This window comes from Mandrillus leucophaeus, unplaced genomic scaffold, assembly GCF_000951045.1.
Source record: "Mandrillus leucophaeus isolate KB7577 unplaced genomic scaffold, Mleu.le_1.0 Scaffold16, whole genome shotgun sequence".
Classification (NCBI taxonomy): Eukaryota; Metazoa; Chordata; class Mammalia; order Primates; family Cercopithecidae; genus Mandrillus; species Mandrillus leucophaeus.
Window position 1 is genome coordinate 5,269,770 of NW_012101587.1, and position 18,825 is coordinate 5,288,594.

The 18,825-nt window shown below is 47.9% G+C and overlaps 1 protein-coding gene across 1 annotated transcript in view; it reads right to left on the bottom strand.

Moving 5' to 3' along the window:
- Nucleotides 1-4,015: 4,015 nt before the first annotated feature.
- Nucleotides 4,016-18,825, bottom strand: part of ZNF407 (zinc finger protein 407) — a 481,203-nt gene continuing 466,393 nt past the window's right edge. Inside the window, exon 9 of the mRNA XM_011975887.1 lies at nucleotides 4,016-6,322. Coding sequence (XP_011831277.1) covers nucleotides 5,004-6,322 — 1,319 coding nt within the window. The 3' untranslated portion in view covers nucleotides 4,016-5,003. The remainder of the gene's footprint in view (nucleotides 6,323-18,825) is intronic.

The window sequence follows — 18,825 nt, forward strand, 5'->3', positions numbered from 1 at the left end:
TAATGGGCTTTGTGACCACGGCTGTGTTCTGTCTCTGGCTGGTGAGCTCTTTAGGGGGGCATCCTTCGCGTCCAGCCGGGAGAAAAGCAGTCGTGTCCTGTGTACAGGGTGCAGGCATTTGGGTGGATGGTTCTTGCCCTCATGCTTACTCCTCAAGCATGAGGTTCAAGACCCACCTCTGCCTTGTCGGTTTTACAGATCCAGAGTCCAAGAAAGCCCAGAGGCATCGACGTGTCCTGGACTGTAATGGGCTGGGTCCCTTCGTTTTCTCACCAGAGGGTTTCAGGGTCCAGATGCGGGGCCCGGATTCTAAGGCCCGCATGCTAAGCCTTCGGCAGATACCTCCTTCATCCAGTGAAGACCAGCACATCCAGCCTGGTATTTCAAAGCTGGCTTCATATTGCTGATCTCTCATTTCCATCTTCAGGATATTTCTTACAAAGTGTTTTTTTTCATCTTGTTGGGTTTGCAAAGGATGCCCTGTGGAGGTGCAGCTGAAGGCAGGGGGCAAGGGAAGCCAGACTGAATCCCGCCTGCTGCCCCAGGCCCACCCCTCCCACCTGCTGGGTTTCCACGGTATTTATTTAATGGGTTGCTTTCTCGTGGTGATGAAAAATCATCCCACTATGGGAATCCTGAGTTCCAGTCATGAAAATCGCCAAGGTGACCATGGAAAGGAGGCCAGCAGGCACGCTCTGCCTCTCGGGGAGAATGCCAGGTCCCGGGCCACTCCCATCCCAGAAGGAGCAGCAGCGACTACCCTGGACCTGGACACAGCCAGCCAGGGCCACGGCCTCAGGCCACGGCCACGACCACGCAGAGCTCACAGACGCACCCCAGCCTGCAGACCTGGCGGCCCTCCCCGGCCCGTTTCTCTGCCCTTTCTTTATCTCCAATTATAAAGCAGCGCCAGGTTTTCTTGTCAGCCTTTGCCATGTCTCCAAATGGCTTTTCGGTGTCAGGCCCATCAGGAAATTAACTCATCATGCCGTGACAGCTGCTAATTTTTTCCCCTTACATGTCAGATGGATCGCCTGCTGAAGCTAATAATGAATCACCCATCCCTGATTAGAAGGTGCTTCCGAAACGTATAACTGCCATCCAAGAGAACTTTTTTCTTCATGTAAAATGATATCACCCTAGAGGAGTAGAAAACGAATTGTATTCTTCAACAAGATGGAACAGGAGGAGGTTGCTTAAGTGAGCTGTGTGCTCTCTTAAATTATGGGCTAATATTAAACAGTAAAAGAAGTGAAAACTTACAGCTTTTTTAGTTTGCTAAATGAATGACCTTTCTTGTTCCCTAATTCTCTTACTAGAACCAGCTCTGGGTTAGAAATCCAAGCTGGTTCGTGGATGCTTTCCTTATGCCATCATTTCATCTTTTGTTCAGGAAAAAGAAGTTTGGTAGGACTGAGACACAAATGCCACGCGGGGAGCAGCCCCTTGCTTCTTATAGCGGAGGTGGGCGGGGGCTGCCTGGCCCTGCGGAGGCCTCGCTGTGCCCCACGAGGGGATTGGGTAGAGATGACCAGGGCGTGGGTAGAGATGACCGGGATTCCTCACCGTCCAACTCCTAGGACTTTTGACGAGCTTTGGCTGACCGAACTTTCCCATCTGTGCACTTCCTTGCAAAATCTAGTTTCAGCAAGAACCCTGCCAAATCGGTTCAGCCAGAAATCCTGGCGAGAACCCTAATCTTAACCCTCCATGTCTGCTCACCCTTGAGATCTAACCAGGTTCCTCATCCTATCACGCCCCCTCCACCTCAGGTGGAATCTGGTGGCCCTGGCCTGGCTTCAGCAAGAATCCAGTCCTGTGGGTTTGGGCAGAATCCCCTTCCCCTGTGCGACCTTTTTGTCGTCTTCCACCCACCAGTGCCTGCCCCTACAACTTTTTGGCTGTAACCCTTCGCTTGCTACTGTATTCAGAACCGAGTCCAGTTCTGTGCCCAGGTCTTTTCCCCTCTGCCATTTTCCTGAATAAAATCTGGGTTTTACCTTTGCAACTACTGTCCAGCTCTGGTTTTTCTGTGATACTCTGGGGTCCCATTTCTGAACAGAGCTTATAAATGGCAGTGGGGCTTCCAGCGCCGCCCTGACAGAACCTTGTAAATGGCAGTGGAGCTTCCAGTGCTGCATTGACAGAACCTGGGCACATTCACCTGGTTCTTCAAAGCAAACCATGTAGCGAAAAGGATCCCCGTATCAGGTGATGTGAGCCTGCCTGCTTATTCCGCGGTGCATGGGACGTATTTTAGGAGAGCATCTTCCCCTGCTCCTTCCTCATTAACTGCTTGGTAGGCCTGGGGCATCCCAGAATGATGCATGTTTGAGTCTGTTTCATGAACATGACCTCACGTGGCTACTTCCTTTGTATGGAAACTGCTCTCTTGCTTTGTTCCTCTCCAGCATATACAGAGAGCACTGCTCGACTTCCGCCATGGAAGCTGTGGTATGAACCATTTCTATCTGCTGCCTTGGGCGGTCTGGTCTTCCTTGCATGCCAGACGTCCTTGAGGCTCCGTCGTTTAATTGGCTGCAGCTTAATACCAAAGTGGCCTTTCTGGATTAGTCTCCAAGTAAATATTTCATTTGCCTTTTTTTTTTTTTTTTAAGAAACTTTAAAGTTCTGTCATATTCTCTGGCAAAAATCACAAGGAAAGTTATCAGCTTCTTGTCTTTTTTATAGACAATCCACGCCACAGTGAATGTCCCTTGCTCACAAAACCTGCTATGCCTCATTATTCTGAGCCACACATTTGTGTATGTGCTTCTTAAACCCACTTACATTCCAATAGTTGTGTAATGAGAGAGAAAAGAGAGGTAACATTAACCTAGCTCTATGGGTAATTACAGGATACAATGGCTTAGTGAAGCCTCCGCAATCCTTCTGAGCCTAGAAACACCTTCTGTACAATTTTTTTTATGCAAAGGCCTGCTCTTTTCATTGTGCATACAACGTGATTGCTGGTTTGACACTGCAGGCTACACTGGTTTTATGAAGGATTAAATGCCACCTGAGACATATTTATCCTAAATAAATCACCAACGGTAAACTGCAGCATGTCAGTGTCAACAGCCTGGACTGCAGCAGAAAGGTTAGCCATACAGGACTACGCACGGTTAGGAATTAGCATCCGAGCCGAGGACCGTGGGCTACCGCTAACGGGAGGAGTGATCAAGAAGAAATATTTCCACTGAAAAACATCCCCCCCCCCCTTTTTTTTTTTAACATGTATGAGAAGCCTGGCGAGGGCCATCACTTTGTAAAGGTCACCTTGATCCTGTCACTGTTTGCTGAAGACAGTGTTTAAGAAGCCCTGAATAGCCCTGCCATTGTTAAGAAACATGAGGAAGTCATACTCAGCTAATTATGGATCTCAGTGTCAGCCTTGAAATTTTACCTTCAGTTCTCATTTTTGTGGAGGGGTGGCTGTCTAAAGGGAGGTGGCCCTAGAGTGGACAGAGCTCAGCAGTGAGAAGCGTGCTAGGAAGAGGCTGGTTCCGCTTCTGAACTGGCCAAAGCGTGAGCTGGTCCCCATGCTCTCTCAGGAAAAGATTTTAAACGGCGCTTGTATTTAAACAAAGAAGGTACCATTCTCCTTTCCTCTCATGTCTGCTCTTCTCAATTTCTAGATGCTATCCATGATAGAATATGTTATTGTCACCAGAATGCATCTGGGCCATTTGCCAGACGCTGAGAAGCACTATCAGGCTGCAGGGGACGCGCGGCAGCGCTCCACGGCGTCTGGAGGCCACGAAGGAGGGAGAAGCCAGCAGCCGCGAGCGCCGGGGTGCCCCTCAGTTGCCACAGCTGCCCACCACTGGCTGCTGAAAAGAACATGCCATAATGATCTTTTAATGCTATAATTTTATTTCAAAGAAAACAGAAACAGAACAAAACCAACCTTTGCACTTGAGGGTGGAGATTATTTTACAGTTTTGGAAAAGAATAAGAGCAATTGTATCAGGAAACAAATGACTGCGACAGAAACTCGCATCCCACAGTTGCAGTGAATCCACAAGGAAACACAGACCATGCTGGCGGCCACGGCAGGGCCACAGGGCACGGTCTCCATGTGTTAATGTTTCATGTCAGCATTTTCAAATTGACAGAAATCACAAAGAAATCCTGCAAAAAAGATATCAATATGAACAAACCCTTGTTATAAAAAGCAAAATATTGATACGAACAATATCTTCCAGAGTGCGCATTTCACATATAGGCTTTATTGTATGAAACTAAGTCAAAATTAGAAGCACTGGCTATCTTCACCAACATACATTTTAACTGAATATAAACTTCAAGGCTTTTCTTAACCATAGGCTTAGGAGGATTTCTTTTATGCAGAATGTGACCAGAGCAACGAAGACACCTAAACTGTTCGAAGATGGGAAATCTATACATGAAATGAGCTAGCAGGCTTCCTTTGGTCTGGGGACACTGTTATTCTAAAATTAAAAAAAAAAATGAATGGAAGTAGAATGCTTCAAGATGGTAACACTTGTAGCTGCAGTTTTTAGCCCAGTAGAGAATGAAATGTAAAGGCAGCTACATGCTGACTGCACGAGCAGGCGCACCCCAAGCCACGAGGGGGATCTTCATCACTTTCCCCACGGCCATGACCTCCTGATAACTGAAATGGAAAACACCTGAGAGAAAAACCCACGGACAACACTGGGCTTCTCTTCAGCACAACGGCCGGGACAAAGGGGGAGGCCACTGACTGAAGGCCCCCAGTGGACCAGAGCTCCCTGTGCGGCCTGCGCCCAGCCCTCCCATGCACCCGGCAGCCTGCTCCCCGAGGCCCCGTCCACGGTTCCCTCTGTGGGCGCCTGGCCAGTGGCCGGTGTGACTCTCGCTGGCAGTGCACGCTCAGGGCTCATGGGAGCCTCGTCCTCACGGTTTTGAAGGTTTCAGATGAAGCTCAGGGAACACAGCCCCCCACCGAAGCTGGACCTGCCCAACCTGCCCTGTGCTGAGTATAGGTGCCGCGCGTCTCACGCTTCCTGGAGTTCGCTGCTTTCTCTTTGGCTCTGAATCGCTGCCGCGGCCGGGGAGCCCTCCTGGGTGTAGATGACCACGCTGGCCAGCTGCTCTGCCCTGCTTGGGGCCCCGGCCTCCGTGCCCAGCGTGGCCCCGGCCTGCAGGAGTTCCTGTGAGTCTGCAGTCTCCAGCACAGTGTGGGAGTACAGGCCCGGCTCGTCCTGCACCCCTGGGGGCAGCTCTGTCACAATGTAGTGCGTGGCGCCCTCGGAGAAGCCGCCACTGGACTCCCGCACCATGGCCTGGACCAGCTCCTCCGTCACGATGATCTGCGAGATCTCCCCGTCCGACTCCACCAGATCCATGTGCTCGCCCTGCGCCTCCTGCATGATGATCTGGGCACCCTCCCCGGCCACCATGTGGACGGCACCCTCCTCGCTCACCACCACCTGGGTGACACCGTCCTTGACCAACTGGCCGGCCGCGGTCGTGTCACACACAGCAAACTGGAGGACGCCCTGGACCATCTTCTTGAAGGCCACCTGTGCCCGCTCCTGAGAGGCCATGGCTGCTGAGGGATGCACCACCTGGGTGAGCACCTCCACGGCAGCCGGGCTCTCCTGGGCCTGTGGGAACATCTGGATCTCGGGGGCCTCAGGGTCGGCAGCCACATGGGAGACCTCCTGGCTGGGCAGCTGGATCAGCACGTCTTTGGGGCCAGGCCTGCCTTGCTCCTCGGGTCCAGCCCTGCCCTCCACCTCCCCTAATTCAGTGACTGCACAGAGCAACGCATCCAGGGCTGAGGACGCCTCGGGGGGAGCGACTCCAGCCTCGGAGAGGTTTAAAATCTCCTGCTTGGTCACCTGTTGTATCACAGTGCCACCTGGACTGAGGGACTCATCCATGCCGTGGCCTTCCATGGAGCCTCCCACGACGACCACCTGGGTGGCTCCATCAGCCAGCTGCTCGGGAAGGATGGGCCCGGGCACCACGCTGCCTACATGTGCCCCGCTCTGACTCGTGGCGATGACCTGGCCATCCTCTGTGATGTGTACCACCCGGGCCACCTGGCCGGCCATGGCCAGCGTCTGCAGCGTGGCGGCGGCCGTCTCCTCCACAGAGGGGTCCAGGGCAAACTCCCCGTCGTAGCCCTGGAAGATGATGACCTGCTGCACCTGCTCGGGGGGCGGCGCCGGCCTCCTGCTGCTTCTCAGGGGTTTCTCCTTGACAAGGGGCTCTTCTGCCAGGGCTGCTGCAGTGAAGGGGCTGTCTGTCTCCACGAAGGTGGCTCCTTGTCCCTTCAGACGGCACTCGTAGGACTTGGAAACAATGCCTAAGGGAGACAGGGACCAGTTAGAGCCTGGACAAAGGACTCGTAGGCGTACAAGTAAGACATGTCTTCTGTAGAAGCGCTAAGCTCTCAGCAGAGATGCCGTGACCCCCATTCCAAACTCTGAAGAGCTCTCTACAGTGCAAGCTTCGGTGGGGCCAGAGGCCTCCGTGGGCATCTGCAGGCAGGCTCTAGGCTCGAGGGCACACACGGTTAATGCTGGGAGTGCACCTCTCCAGGGTGAGCTGTCCAATACAACTCTGCAGGGGTGAGTGCCTCTCCAGTGCCCAGGGAAGGAGGCTGGATACCTCCCCCTACCACCATCATTTCCTTCGTAACAATGCATTCGGTCACGGGTGCTAAGTTCAGCAAACAGCCAGCAGCAGTATCTCCTAACCCAAAGGAAAATATTTTTTTAATGACCAAATATTATATATGGTATATTTGTTTATTCAGCAAAAAGAATGAAAGCCTTGCATATTAAATTTTTAAAAATGTCATCAATAAACCCAGCTGTAAAAGTTTAATGCAATAAATATTTATTGAACATCGACGTTTCAGGCGCTTAACCCAGGCAGGCAGCCTGTGCGGTCCTGTGAGTTGCCGTGTCCTGGCAGCATGCAGGGCGCTCTGCAGGGTAATGGGCACCCGCAGACACGGGGTTCTGGCCACTCAGGGGCTGAGGGGGGAGTCTATACTGCAGAACTGGGTGGTGGGCTTCGAGGGGCTGGACTCGGCCTTCCTCCTCTCTGTCCGTCTTCCGGACAGTGCCTGGGATGGAACAAGTAATCAACAAAGATGTGTTTGCCAAATGCCTTGGATACAATGTAAGGTGACAAGTACTGCACGGAGACAAAGAAGCCATATATTCAGGACAGAATATTCAGGGAAAGATGTAAAAAAGAAACAACATTGGAGCCCTGTCTTCGGGACAAGATTCAAGCCATCTCCTGCGGGCTGGGAGGAGTCCCAGACAGAAGCAGCGAGGCCCAGGCAGAGGCAGGAAGGCCTCGGGGCAGCGGAAGGCTCGGGCTGTCAGGAGAATAGGCTGCTCGTCTCAGAGCAGGTTGCCCAAGGCTTCCTCCACCCTGCACTACGGTACCTGGCCACGGGTTGCAGAGAGGAGCAGCGTGCTGACTGTTTTCAGCAGGAAAACTACAGGACGGTAACGGAGGGTCAGAAATTTTGATCTGAATGCCAGCCCCAAACGCCTTAGTGAAAACACTGTGTGTAGAAGATACCGTAAGCCCCTTGGTGCCCGGGCAGAGGCAATAAGGGGAGACCAGGAGAGAAAAGAGGGGGCGAGCAGGGACGAGAGTGAGGAGGGGAGAGCTGGAGCTGGGCGCATCCCCTGGTCTGGGGCCATCTTGTGCCCTTCACCGTCTGCCCTTTGTCAACGGGATACCCAGGGCAGGCAGGCAGGGCACAGGGCTCAGGTGGGCGGCGGGATTCTGAAAGGCCTGGGCTGCTGCAGGAGCGCTGAGCCCATCTCAGAGCTCTCAGGCCAGGGGCTTCGGCTGCCATCTGTGCTGTACGAGGAAAACTCTGGCATGGTGCGAGGACGGTGGGGACGGGAGGTGCTGCACGAGGGCACACGGCCAGGCGCACATCACACCTTCCTCAATGTCACTGGCGACTCAGGGCAATGCCTGCCGCTCCCTGCCTTGCTGGATAAAACAGGGCTGGAAATGGTAAACTTTATTTCATATAAAAGAAATGGACTCATAAAACAGACTTCCTGCTTTCTTCTTTAAATCCCAATTTTCCACTGGTTTCTAACCGACTCCATCCCTCCTAAATAAGAGAATGATTGGCAGGTGGCCCACAGCGAACATTTCCGTATTTCAACAGCAACCACATATTTGAGATATTCTGCTTTATTCTCCTTGAGGGGGTCAGTTTCTTAACGGCATCTTTTAAGCTTAACAAAAGGGAAGAAAGGATTAAGAATTGTTAGAGATTATTTATCGCCAGGACCTCTTAAAAAGAGTCAACCATTTTGCTTATCGTGTTGGTGGTGTTCTGTAAGAAAGCGTTTCTTTCCACACCGAGTTCATTCTGAACACAGACCCCAGACAGGGCCTGTCTTCCAGTGGGTGCGTCTCAGGCTGGATCAGCAGAAACCGTTACATCACGTTTACCAAGAGGACATGCTCCAGCTCTTACTCAGGCTGGAGGAACACGGTCCTGGATTTGAAAGTATTAATTAACTGTTAAGTACTAATTAATATATCTTCTTTCTCAGGCAACTCTGTAAAGTGTGAATCTTAGAAAGGGTATGGAATTTTAGGTCAAGAAAAGAGCTGCAGGGCCAGCCAGGACTAGCTCCACTACCAGCAGATACTCCTGCGTACTCGCTCTGCACCCATGGAACCCTAGCATGAGCCGGTGCAGTCAGGCGAGTGAGCCGCGGGGGTGAGCCAGGCCTGGCCTCGCCCTCACGCACCGGGCAGAGGAAAGCACTGCGTCTTCAAGGTCAACTCACCCTTCTCGAAGAGGGGCCAAAATGTTCATGAGTCTAGCTGAACAAATCCCCTAATTATAGTGCACCCTGTTTTCTCATGGTTACCCCCAAACAAGGACAGAGAACAACTGGGTAGCACTAAATGGGGCTGCTGGCTGGCCCCTCCGTGTGCTTCGGGTAGCAGGCGCTTCCAGAACACGACTTCCTCTTCCTCAGGCTTGGTGGTAGCAGTTACAGGTATCCAACCTGTGGTACAGCCTCTTCCTGAGGCTTGGTGGTAGCAGTTACAGGTATCCAGCCTGTGGTACAGCCTCTTCCTGAGGCTTGGTGGTGGCAGTTACAGGTATCCAACCTGTGCTACAGCCTCTTCCTGAGGCTTGGTGGTAGCAGTTACAGGTATTCAACCTGTGGTACTCATGCTGTGTGAAGGCCTGGAGACTTCCAAAGGTCACGGGTGGTAAGTTTTGTGGGAGCCACTGCAGAGCCTTGGACAGGGTCTGCTTGGGCACATGCCCGGGGACAGAGCTCCTGACTACCTGCCTTTCCCCCTCCTCCCACTTTGCAGAAAGAACCCGCACCCGTCCCCGCCTGATGCCTTGCCCTAGGGAAGATCAGAGTTTAAAAGCTAAGCTGAGATGAGGGTGGGCGTGCAGCTCTCGGGGCAGGGGTTGAATCGCTGCCTGTCTCACGGTTGTCTTGTAAACTTTGATCGTCCTATATTCTCTCCTCAGAGAGGTCAGAAGCCTCAAGAGGGTGGCGCCCACAGCTCCTGCATTCACGCTCCCTTTCCGCCTGAGCATAAGCTGGGCATGTGTGGCTGATCCCCAGTCAGTCTGCCATCTGCTAGGACCTCTAGATCTTTGCCTCCTGTACTTGACAAATTCTTTCTCTGGTATGCTTGCAATTTCTCCCCAACCCCTACTTTTCTACCCAGTGCCATCTTCACATGTCAACCTTGATTTGTTTCTGTTCATTCTCTAATTTTAATGTCATTTTTAGTCTAATTCAGAATTTGAAAACAAGGGAAATAAGGACACAAAAACAAAGAAGGTGCCTTCTGGTCACTCCCCTCCCCCATTACTTTTAATTACAGAAAAGGACATACTGCCTGTACATTAAGAGACAGGAGGAACTACTGTAGCTGGTAAAGGAAGAACAAACATCCTCTCCTTCAGTAGGATGGCGCACGCTCGAGTCCGAACAATTCTGTTCTTTACTCTGTAACTGGACAGGAAATCTCTTGGGTGTAGAATTATCCTTTGAATCCCTTGCAGCACTGATAATTATGCTATTCTGAACTACTTACTGAATGTATTTGAATCCAGAGGTGGGTTAAGCCACTTCCAGACCATTAATGTAAACTAAATGGGTAAATACTGCTGTCAGTGGGGGGGTGTGACGAAGCCTAGCAACGTCAGCGTCCTCACCTCCGCGCACGCACAGGCCCAGCGAGTCCATCACAGTTCATAAATGCGAGCGCGGGTCCATCTTTTGATTCAGCAATTTAATAACTTCGAGTGCTGTCAGTACGGCTTTGAAAAATAGCACCTATAAAATGTAACAGCCTCAATCAGATTGAAAAAGATTCACCCACTGAAGATTCTTCCATTCCAACCATAATGAATTAATGTTGAGCTATGTAGAAGTTCAAGTGTCATTTAAACTAATGTGAGTCTCTTCTGTAACTTTCAACTCCAACTGGGCTATGACCAGGAATTTACTGGGCACATCAACCTCCATTTTTGAGCTCTTTCTAGTAAATATGAACCGTAAAGCTCACCAAATGCAAATGGCCAAATGGGTATGGTGTTTGGAAAACAGGTAGGTGGTACAGGTTGCATCCTTCACTGCTTAGTCACTGTTATGTCTCCAAAAATCGCACAAAGCCTTAATGGGGCATGGATGCTCCGTGTAGTATTTGTATTATGGTACCTTTAAAAAAGACAGTGTCAGATTTGAGTACAGTAACAGTAGCTAACCAAACAGTGTGCCTAAAATCATTATTTTTTGGGTCTGTTTCCAATAGGGCGATAAGCAGCTTTGTGTAGAAGGCACAAGTGACATTAAAATGCAGCCTCGTGCTCGTCTACAAAGTCCTTACTTTCTCCCCGTTTACTTTTGCGAGGACAAAGATATTTTACTCCCTTCTCAGAGCCGAACGCACTGAAAGTTCACAGCTTGGATGGAATAAAAAGGTAGTTGCTGGGGTGTCTGAGGATTTGCTTTTGGGGAGAGGGTTTTGAGTTCGGCTCGCTGCTCTGGGCTGCCATTATGAAGCTGCCGCTCCTTCTGCCTGCTCGAAGCCAACGTCTCCAGCGCGGAAAAACACAAGCTCCATGACGCGGGGGTGGAGGGGTGAAGCCGCACAGACTCTGCTCCCCAAAACTGCGCTGAGGGCTCTGTTCTGCTGGCTGGTGTGCTTCTGGGAAGCAGCACGGGGCTGCGTACCTGACGCCTTCCTCTGTGTGTGCTGCTCCTTCCTTACTGTCACCACTTTTTCCCACAGAATAAATACCTTACGCTTTTGTTAAGCTTACATTTAATTAAAATGTACAGAATTTGTGCGGTAAACCCGAATGAAAAAAATAAAACAAGGGCCCCCTCTCTTGAAGGCATACGTTGTGAATGAAAAATGTCATTACAGACTAAAAAATTTTGCAGTAAACAGGGCCTACAGAGAGAAGTTTCCCCTGTAATGACATCCATAAAATACACAAATGGCACTTTTAGTACCATCCTGAATATGGCATTTTCTGTGCTCTACACACAATCTAAATGGTTTGATCATAGAGCATAATACTCCATTGGGTTTATAGAACAATCAATGTTCCATAAAATGATGTATTTATCCAATAGTAGGCTCAGCAGTTACTGGTGTATGACATTGTAGGACACAGGCTTGGGCCCCTCGGCCGCACACATGCTGGCTGTAAAACTTATCTAACACCACTTCAACAACTTCATCTCATCTGTGGCAAGTAATTTGTGGAAGCCTCAGCTTGGTTTAAAAAAAAACTTGTAATAAAAATTCATAGAATTTTCCGGAGAATGAAAGCTGATGACAATAGAAAGGTCACATTGTGTCTCCACTAAAGGGGTCAAAGGTGGTTAGCAGTTCTAAAACCGAAAGTAGATTTCATGCATCACGTAGCAGATAAAGATGGCATTAAAAAGACATGTCGTGGGGTGAAACGCCTAATGCCTACAGAAGCCTGTGCTAATATCCTATGTAAACCACTTTGTTGCTACAAGTCAGCATTTATTTTAAATTTCTAAGCTTCTCTGGAAACGGTACTAAATGTTGATACATTGCTAGGTTACATCTCAGACGCTGGATGCACTTTAGATTTTCTAGTTTGGTAGGCCCAGTAAGCTTGAGAATGCTGGGTTGGTTCACCGTCATAATGAAAGCACCTTGAATACGATGCGATTAAAAAAATAATACAGTTCACATAAAAATTTGGGACACACAGGACATTGCAATTCTTAAGCCACATATAATTTTTCTTGGCTTCAATTTTAAGATGTAATTTTAACAAGAATGTTAAGAAATCATACTTAATGTCTATTAAAATGAAACAATATTAACAGATTATGCTAATAAATTAGAGCCATATTTTAATGTCACAAAAGCTTATAAGTTTCTCAAGTGAAAGCAGGAAAAATGACAAATTAAAATTCAATGAAATATAACCTTTTAGAAATTTCAAACCAGGGAATACATTATTCTTATAATAGCAGTCACCAATAGTTTAGCCAGTCAAACTGGTATCAATAATTGCTCCATAATTTATTCATCTTATCGACAATAATAATTCCCTGGCGTTATGCAGGACGTCCTGTTCCAGAGGCCCCACTGGACTCTGGGTCTGAAGAAGTGATGCTTTTCATGTTAACACTGGTACATAGTACGGGGGACTCCCTGCCTTTGAGCTACTTCTTGCACTGAACAATGTGAACTTCCTCAAGTTCCTGAAGGGGAAACTCCAATCAAGTGGTTTAAGGACTTGGCTAGGATCAAAGAAAGAGTATGAATCTGGTATAGCATGGGACAGAGTAACCTCTTAGTTTTATATTCCAGCAACCAAATGGCAATTTCTCCTTTTCTTTTTTTTTTTTTTTTTTAATTTTTTAAGAACACAGGTTGGTCAGTACCTCATGTCTCCCATTATTTTCAATGGTTAGAAACACATTCTGGTCAGTGTTACTAAAATTGACACACAAAATAGAAACAAATAGGTTACCTGAAATACAAGATTAAGAATTATTTTTAGCCTTTGACATGCATGTTAAACATGGTAGCTAAACTAGTGAGATTTATCTCAGAGCACAGATCAGTTTTGGTCAGCTGACAGGAGCTGGCCTAAGGATGAGTTAAACATATCACAGCGTAATAACTGAAAGGAGTTTTGGTAACTCTCTGCTGTGTACCACATGTAAACATAGACAAATACGTTGGAGGAGGACAGCAAAGTCTTTGTCATGCCTTGCATTTCATGAAGGCTGCTGTTTTACAAGAAGAGATGGGGAAATTGCTTTTCTGTAAAAATTAACTGAGGTTCACACCATTTCCAGAAAACTCTTTCACATAAATTCAAATACACAATTTCTTTGGAGGTACCATGCACTTTTTAGTGAAGGAATATTTACAATAAACCAGGGCAGAAATTTAGGTACCAAAAGTTTTAGTCCCTTTTTCTTAATTGCCATGGGTGCAACACTTAACACTGGCAGCAACTGAAGATAATCATATAAAACCCCTGAAAAGAATGCTAGATATTCACAAAAAATGAAGACAAAATTTCATCTCGAGTTGGAAATACGTAATCATGCAGGTTTCTAACTTTACCAAGAATAGTCTCCATGGGTCTAGACATTTCCATGGCCACTGAAGAGTGACAAAGAACAAAAGACAATATTTTACCTTTAAAGTCACAAACCCTAAGAAATGTTGTATTATATCAGACCCTTAGGTATATATTATCATTTTCATGCATGAAGATCTAACAGTAACAGAAGTGATGCACACAAATCTCACTCAGTAAGATAAGAATGCATGCTTTAAGGTTATCTTGACAGGCTTTGTGGGGTGGAGAGGAAGGGCAGCGGTTAACTGTTTCCCTGCTGTGCAGAGGCCTGTGAGCTGCACCGAGAGATCGCGATGCACAACCATGTCCCTTTGGAAATTGAACTCAGGTGACAGAAACAGTGTCATCGAGTTTCATGGAGGGTGATGAGATGGCACTTTAAAATCAGGCTGGGAAGGGCTCTGATCTAGTCATTTACCCATGAACAGTACTTCTTAAGAACTGCCAGTTGATGTGCCAGCAGAAAGCGCTCAAAAGTTTTCAGTCCTATTTGGAACAAAGCAAGGGGAGGAGTGGTGGGGGGAACCCTTACAGTATCAACATAGGGTGCGTCTCTCAGTCTGCACACATTGCCGGGTGTTGAGGTCAGAGCCCTGGCCCACTGGAAGGGGGGTGTCCCTCTTGGAGGCACCCTTGCCTCTCCTTCCAGTGCAAGCCTTCTGCTCCTGTGCCCTGACATGCGTGTGAGCATTAGGGACAACGGCTGAGAACACGTAACAGTGCCCTTCAGGCTTTGCATGGCAGCGGAACCCAGGCTTGGAAAAGGGCTGTGGAATGTCAGTCCCTCAGGAGTGAGGCTTCCAGAAGACCTTCGAACTCTACCAGACAAATAGCAGCCCCTGCTTACTGTAAGGCTGCCTCTGTTTGACTTAAAGACCTAACAAACTGGAACAGGCATTCTTATGGAATCAGAAAATCAGGAATCCCAACCACCTTTTCCTAAATGTCCTCTGACAGTCTATGAACTCCCAAAGCAGATAAACAGTATCAGGAGACAAGGCCTATTTTTCAAAAGTTGTATACATTATACATACCTTAAAAGGTAAAATTATGCAAATAAGACCAACCGATCCTGCTGGAGGGCAGGTCTCTAACAAGGCTGACTTGAAAAGGCTAACAAGGCAGATTAAACTTGTTTCCTTTTTGTTTTTCTGGAAAAACCCTGTAAAAAAAATTCACATTCACTTTCGTAGTCATGTTTGTATTTCCTTTATATTCTAGTATCTTCATATTGTTCCCAAGGAAATGAGAGGAAACAGACATTTGTCTTCATTGTAGACACTTTTGTATGAAGGTAGAAAGCAAACCGCTTCTCAGTAACCGCACAGAGGCACCATTAAAATCAAATTTACAGTAAACAGAACCTACGGCTGGGGTAAAACACTAACAGTTAGTATTTTAATGATCAGCAAAGCTTTCGGAGGTCTAACATCTGCTCATAGCCAAACGACAGCAGCTGCTTGTGTACACTTGAAACAATGCGGATTTCTTCTTTATGCCTTAAAATGAATCATATGTTCTGGGCACAGGGCTGCTCTTTCCAACGGAGCTGGTGTGTGCCAGGGGACCCCAGCACCCTGGGGATAGCAATTTGGGAAGGCCCGGGCTCTTTCAGGCAGGAGATTCAAACCCGCAGAAATCCCTGAGTCCAGGAAATGAAAGCGGGAGAAAGGGTGCAGAGACCACCACTGGCTGGGCAAGGCTGTCAGGTGCGGGGGAAGCAGAGCCTCAGGAGCTGTCACCGCGGAGCAAGCCAAGGGGAGGACACAGGGCCATGAAGGTGAGGGGACGATGGCCCTCAGTCCTTCCTTGGATCTATCTGGATGGATCTGGGAGAGCCTCTGTGCCAGGCCACACCCAGCCTCAGCCTTTTCTACACACGGCAGGGCCAAGGGGGTGGACTGGACGCTGACATTGTCAAGGTAGAAAATGATAACGCATTTTCTTCCTAACCAGTAGAAACTAAAATTTTTATTTTCAACATTTTCCTAAATATTTAAGTTAAATTCCTATTGAACGCTGAAGAGTATCTGTGGCTTGGGTCCTACAGAATAACATACCCCTGGGATGATAAACCTTAACAAAAATCTAACGAAAGACAAACTGTGAGGCATGAACCCTGACTCTGGAATGAGCAGAATGAATAGAAACTAACTTTCAAATGGAAATCCTGAGTGAAGTGGCAGCCGTTGGAACCCACAGTCAGGCAGCTTGGTGAGACAGTATCCGTGGTTTCCCTCCACACACCTGACCTGGCTTCTCTGAGAAGCAAGGGAAGTTCAGAGGGAGATCCTTTTAAAAAGCACAATCCAAACGAATATTGACCCCAGGCCTGTCGGGGTCCTGTCCACCTGGTGCACTGTGCACATCTGAAATGCACAGGATGAGGCGACACAGGACCCGGGTGCGGCTGGCACTAAGGCCTCACTGTGTCGAGAGGGAACAGTGCGCCATTATGTCTCAGCAGCTATGCACGACACACTGAAGTCCTCCAGAAAATTTCCACAGTAGATTTTTGAAATAGGGTAGTAAGTTCAATGAGGTAATAACGTGTCATGGGGCTGGGGCCACTTACAGGACCACATGACTCCACTGTGTTTCAGACGGCGCAAACAGGAAAACTATCTTTAAAAAAAATTATCAGTAGTTTATTAGGGAAGTTAAAGGTTTTGTTAAACAGGTGGCACTATTTTGCATTTTCACTAAAAGCCTGCTTGAAAGGAGTTGGCTGGCAGGCACACAGAGCAACGAGCATACGGTGTGGATCTGAACGCTGATCAGGGAGTCACATCCACGCACGTGCGTCCTTCCACCCAGGTGCACGTGCAGGAAAGCGGTAGCAAAGCTGTGTACGGGGTGCCCCACAGGCACCCCCAGAAGGCACTTTGTGTGGGAATGGTGACATGAACAAGTGGAAAACTGAATTCACCATGTGTAATCCAAACTCAGGCACCCAAAAAACGAGCTCTATCAATCAGGCAGCTGATGCCTGGGTCCACTTGGCACACAACGAATTGTCCACTTGACATAATCTTCAACAAGGGTTAGAAAGGCAGGACTTGGAATGCTTTCGGGTGGAATATCTAAGGGCCACTCTTTCTGCCGGAACTTCTCAGTCCCCAAAATAAAGCTACAGGCCTGGTCCTGGTGGAGGATCTTCAAGAGACATGGGAAGACCGGAAGGCAGGCCCCTGAGCTCCTTCATGGAGGGACAGCAGTGGCATTCTGTCTCATTCTTCTCTATTTTTTTTCTTCTGTGGATCAATAAATGGCTCACCGTGATATTCTGAAGGGGCAAAGCCAATCTAGGACAAGCGTGCGACTCCCGTGGCAGGTAACAGCGTCAGGTAACGTAATTATACAATGGGGCGTAATAGGCTAATTATCAATACTGTTTTCTAAAATTTAAACACTTTATATGCTTAATCAAGTGTAACATCTCCATGTTTTCTTTAAATATACACATACATGTGCATACATACAATTAAGCACACCCAAGCACACGCCTTCGTGGGCATACACATATATGCAAGCGCAGCTAGCAGCGTTCGACAAGGGTAGCCTTCCATTTCCATTCTCGTCACGTTCCTTATCCAAAGGTCTTCCCCAGAGCCTCTCCTGAGCGTGAATCTATGGCATACTGGATGGCGTATAGACATGAGGTAAGTAGGCAGAGTCTCTGCCTACCTAAACTATGTTCAGGACTATGTCAAGTGGGCAGCTGGCTTCCAATGAGCCTGGCCTTCACTTATGAGAGTGCCCGATGACCTGTGGTGGTCTGTGCTTTTTAGGGAGTTCCCTGGAGAAAGGCCCCTCGGACACGTCTCACGTAACTCCTTACCTGATGACCGACCCCCAGACCAGCAGCAGCATGGCTGGAATAAGTCCCGACACACAATGTTTGAGCAACACTTGTTAATTCTTTAAGAGCTGTTACAGTTTTTAAAGGGTAGGACATCTAAGGACTGGAACAGTGTTAAAACCTCCAAGGTTCAGAGATTCCATTCCATATCAATTCTCCCTTCCCTAGAACCCTGAATATGTTTCTTTCTCTACTCATGTGGTTCTGATGCTACTACTCTACTTCATTAAGAGTGACTGTGATGGGAAATGAAATCGCACTGCTGACAGTCCTGAGATCTTAGAGAGAGTCCGCAAATGGGAGAGAAAGGCAATGATCTATTTTACTTAGTACCATAATTAGAAGAATAAATACCCACTGTGAAAATCAGTCGCATGACTACTAGTAGAATTTTTAGGTTCCATAAGTGAGCACAGGAAGAATGCACTCAGGTGCTTTTGTAGTTTGTCACATTTATCATCTATTAGAGTTTCCGGGTAAACCTAACAGAAAAACCTAGGTCCTAAGTGACAGCATTAACATGAGTCCATAAGCAACTGGATACTTACATATGTCTTAATTGTACATTTATTTAATTTGAAAGTTACGTTAGGTTTTAGAGACATTAGGTAGACACCCATACAGCCTGTTGTATGTAATTCCAGCCTATCACAATGAATCTTAATTATCCATACATGTGCTTGTCTTTCCTGCTACACTGAGAGCTCCTTGAGTGCAGGGCTCTACTATTTGCCATGGCATCTTCAGTGCTTGGCATATAATAGGCCTTAATAAGTATTGCTTTAAAAAGAAGACAAACCTAAAGAGGAAAGATGGACTAACCTTTAAAACATCTTCCAGGTAAAAGAAAGAGCATGAGCTCTGGTGTCAGCATGCTTGGGTTTGATTCCTCACTACACCTGGAAGTTACTATAGAAAGAGAAATCTCCATAGATCTCTGTGTTTTGGTGCTTTTTGTGAGCTGAGGTACTGACTACCTTTACAGTAGATTATCTTTTCATGGACGTTTCTAGAGAAAATAGCCTTAGAAGAGAAAGAGGGTGACTTCTTGCAGAGCAAAGGGCAAATGGATTCATTGTCCATTATAATAAAAATAAGTACTACTCGGCCGGACGCGGTGGCTCACGCCTGTAATCCCAGCACTTTGGGAGGCCGAGGTGGGCGGATCACGAGGTCAGGAGATTGAGACCATCCTGGCTAACACAGTGAAACCCCGTCTCTACTAAAATACAAAAAATTAGCCAGGCGTGGTGGCGGCGCCTGTAGTCCCAGCTACTCAGGAGGCTGAGGCAGGAGAATGGCGTGAACCCAG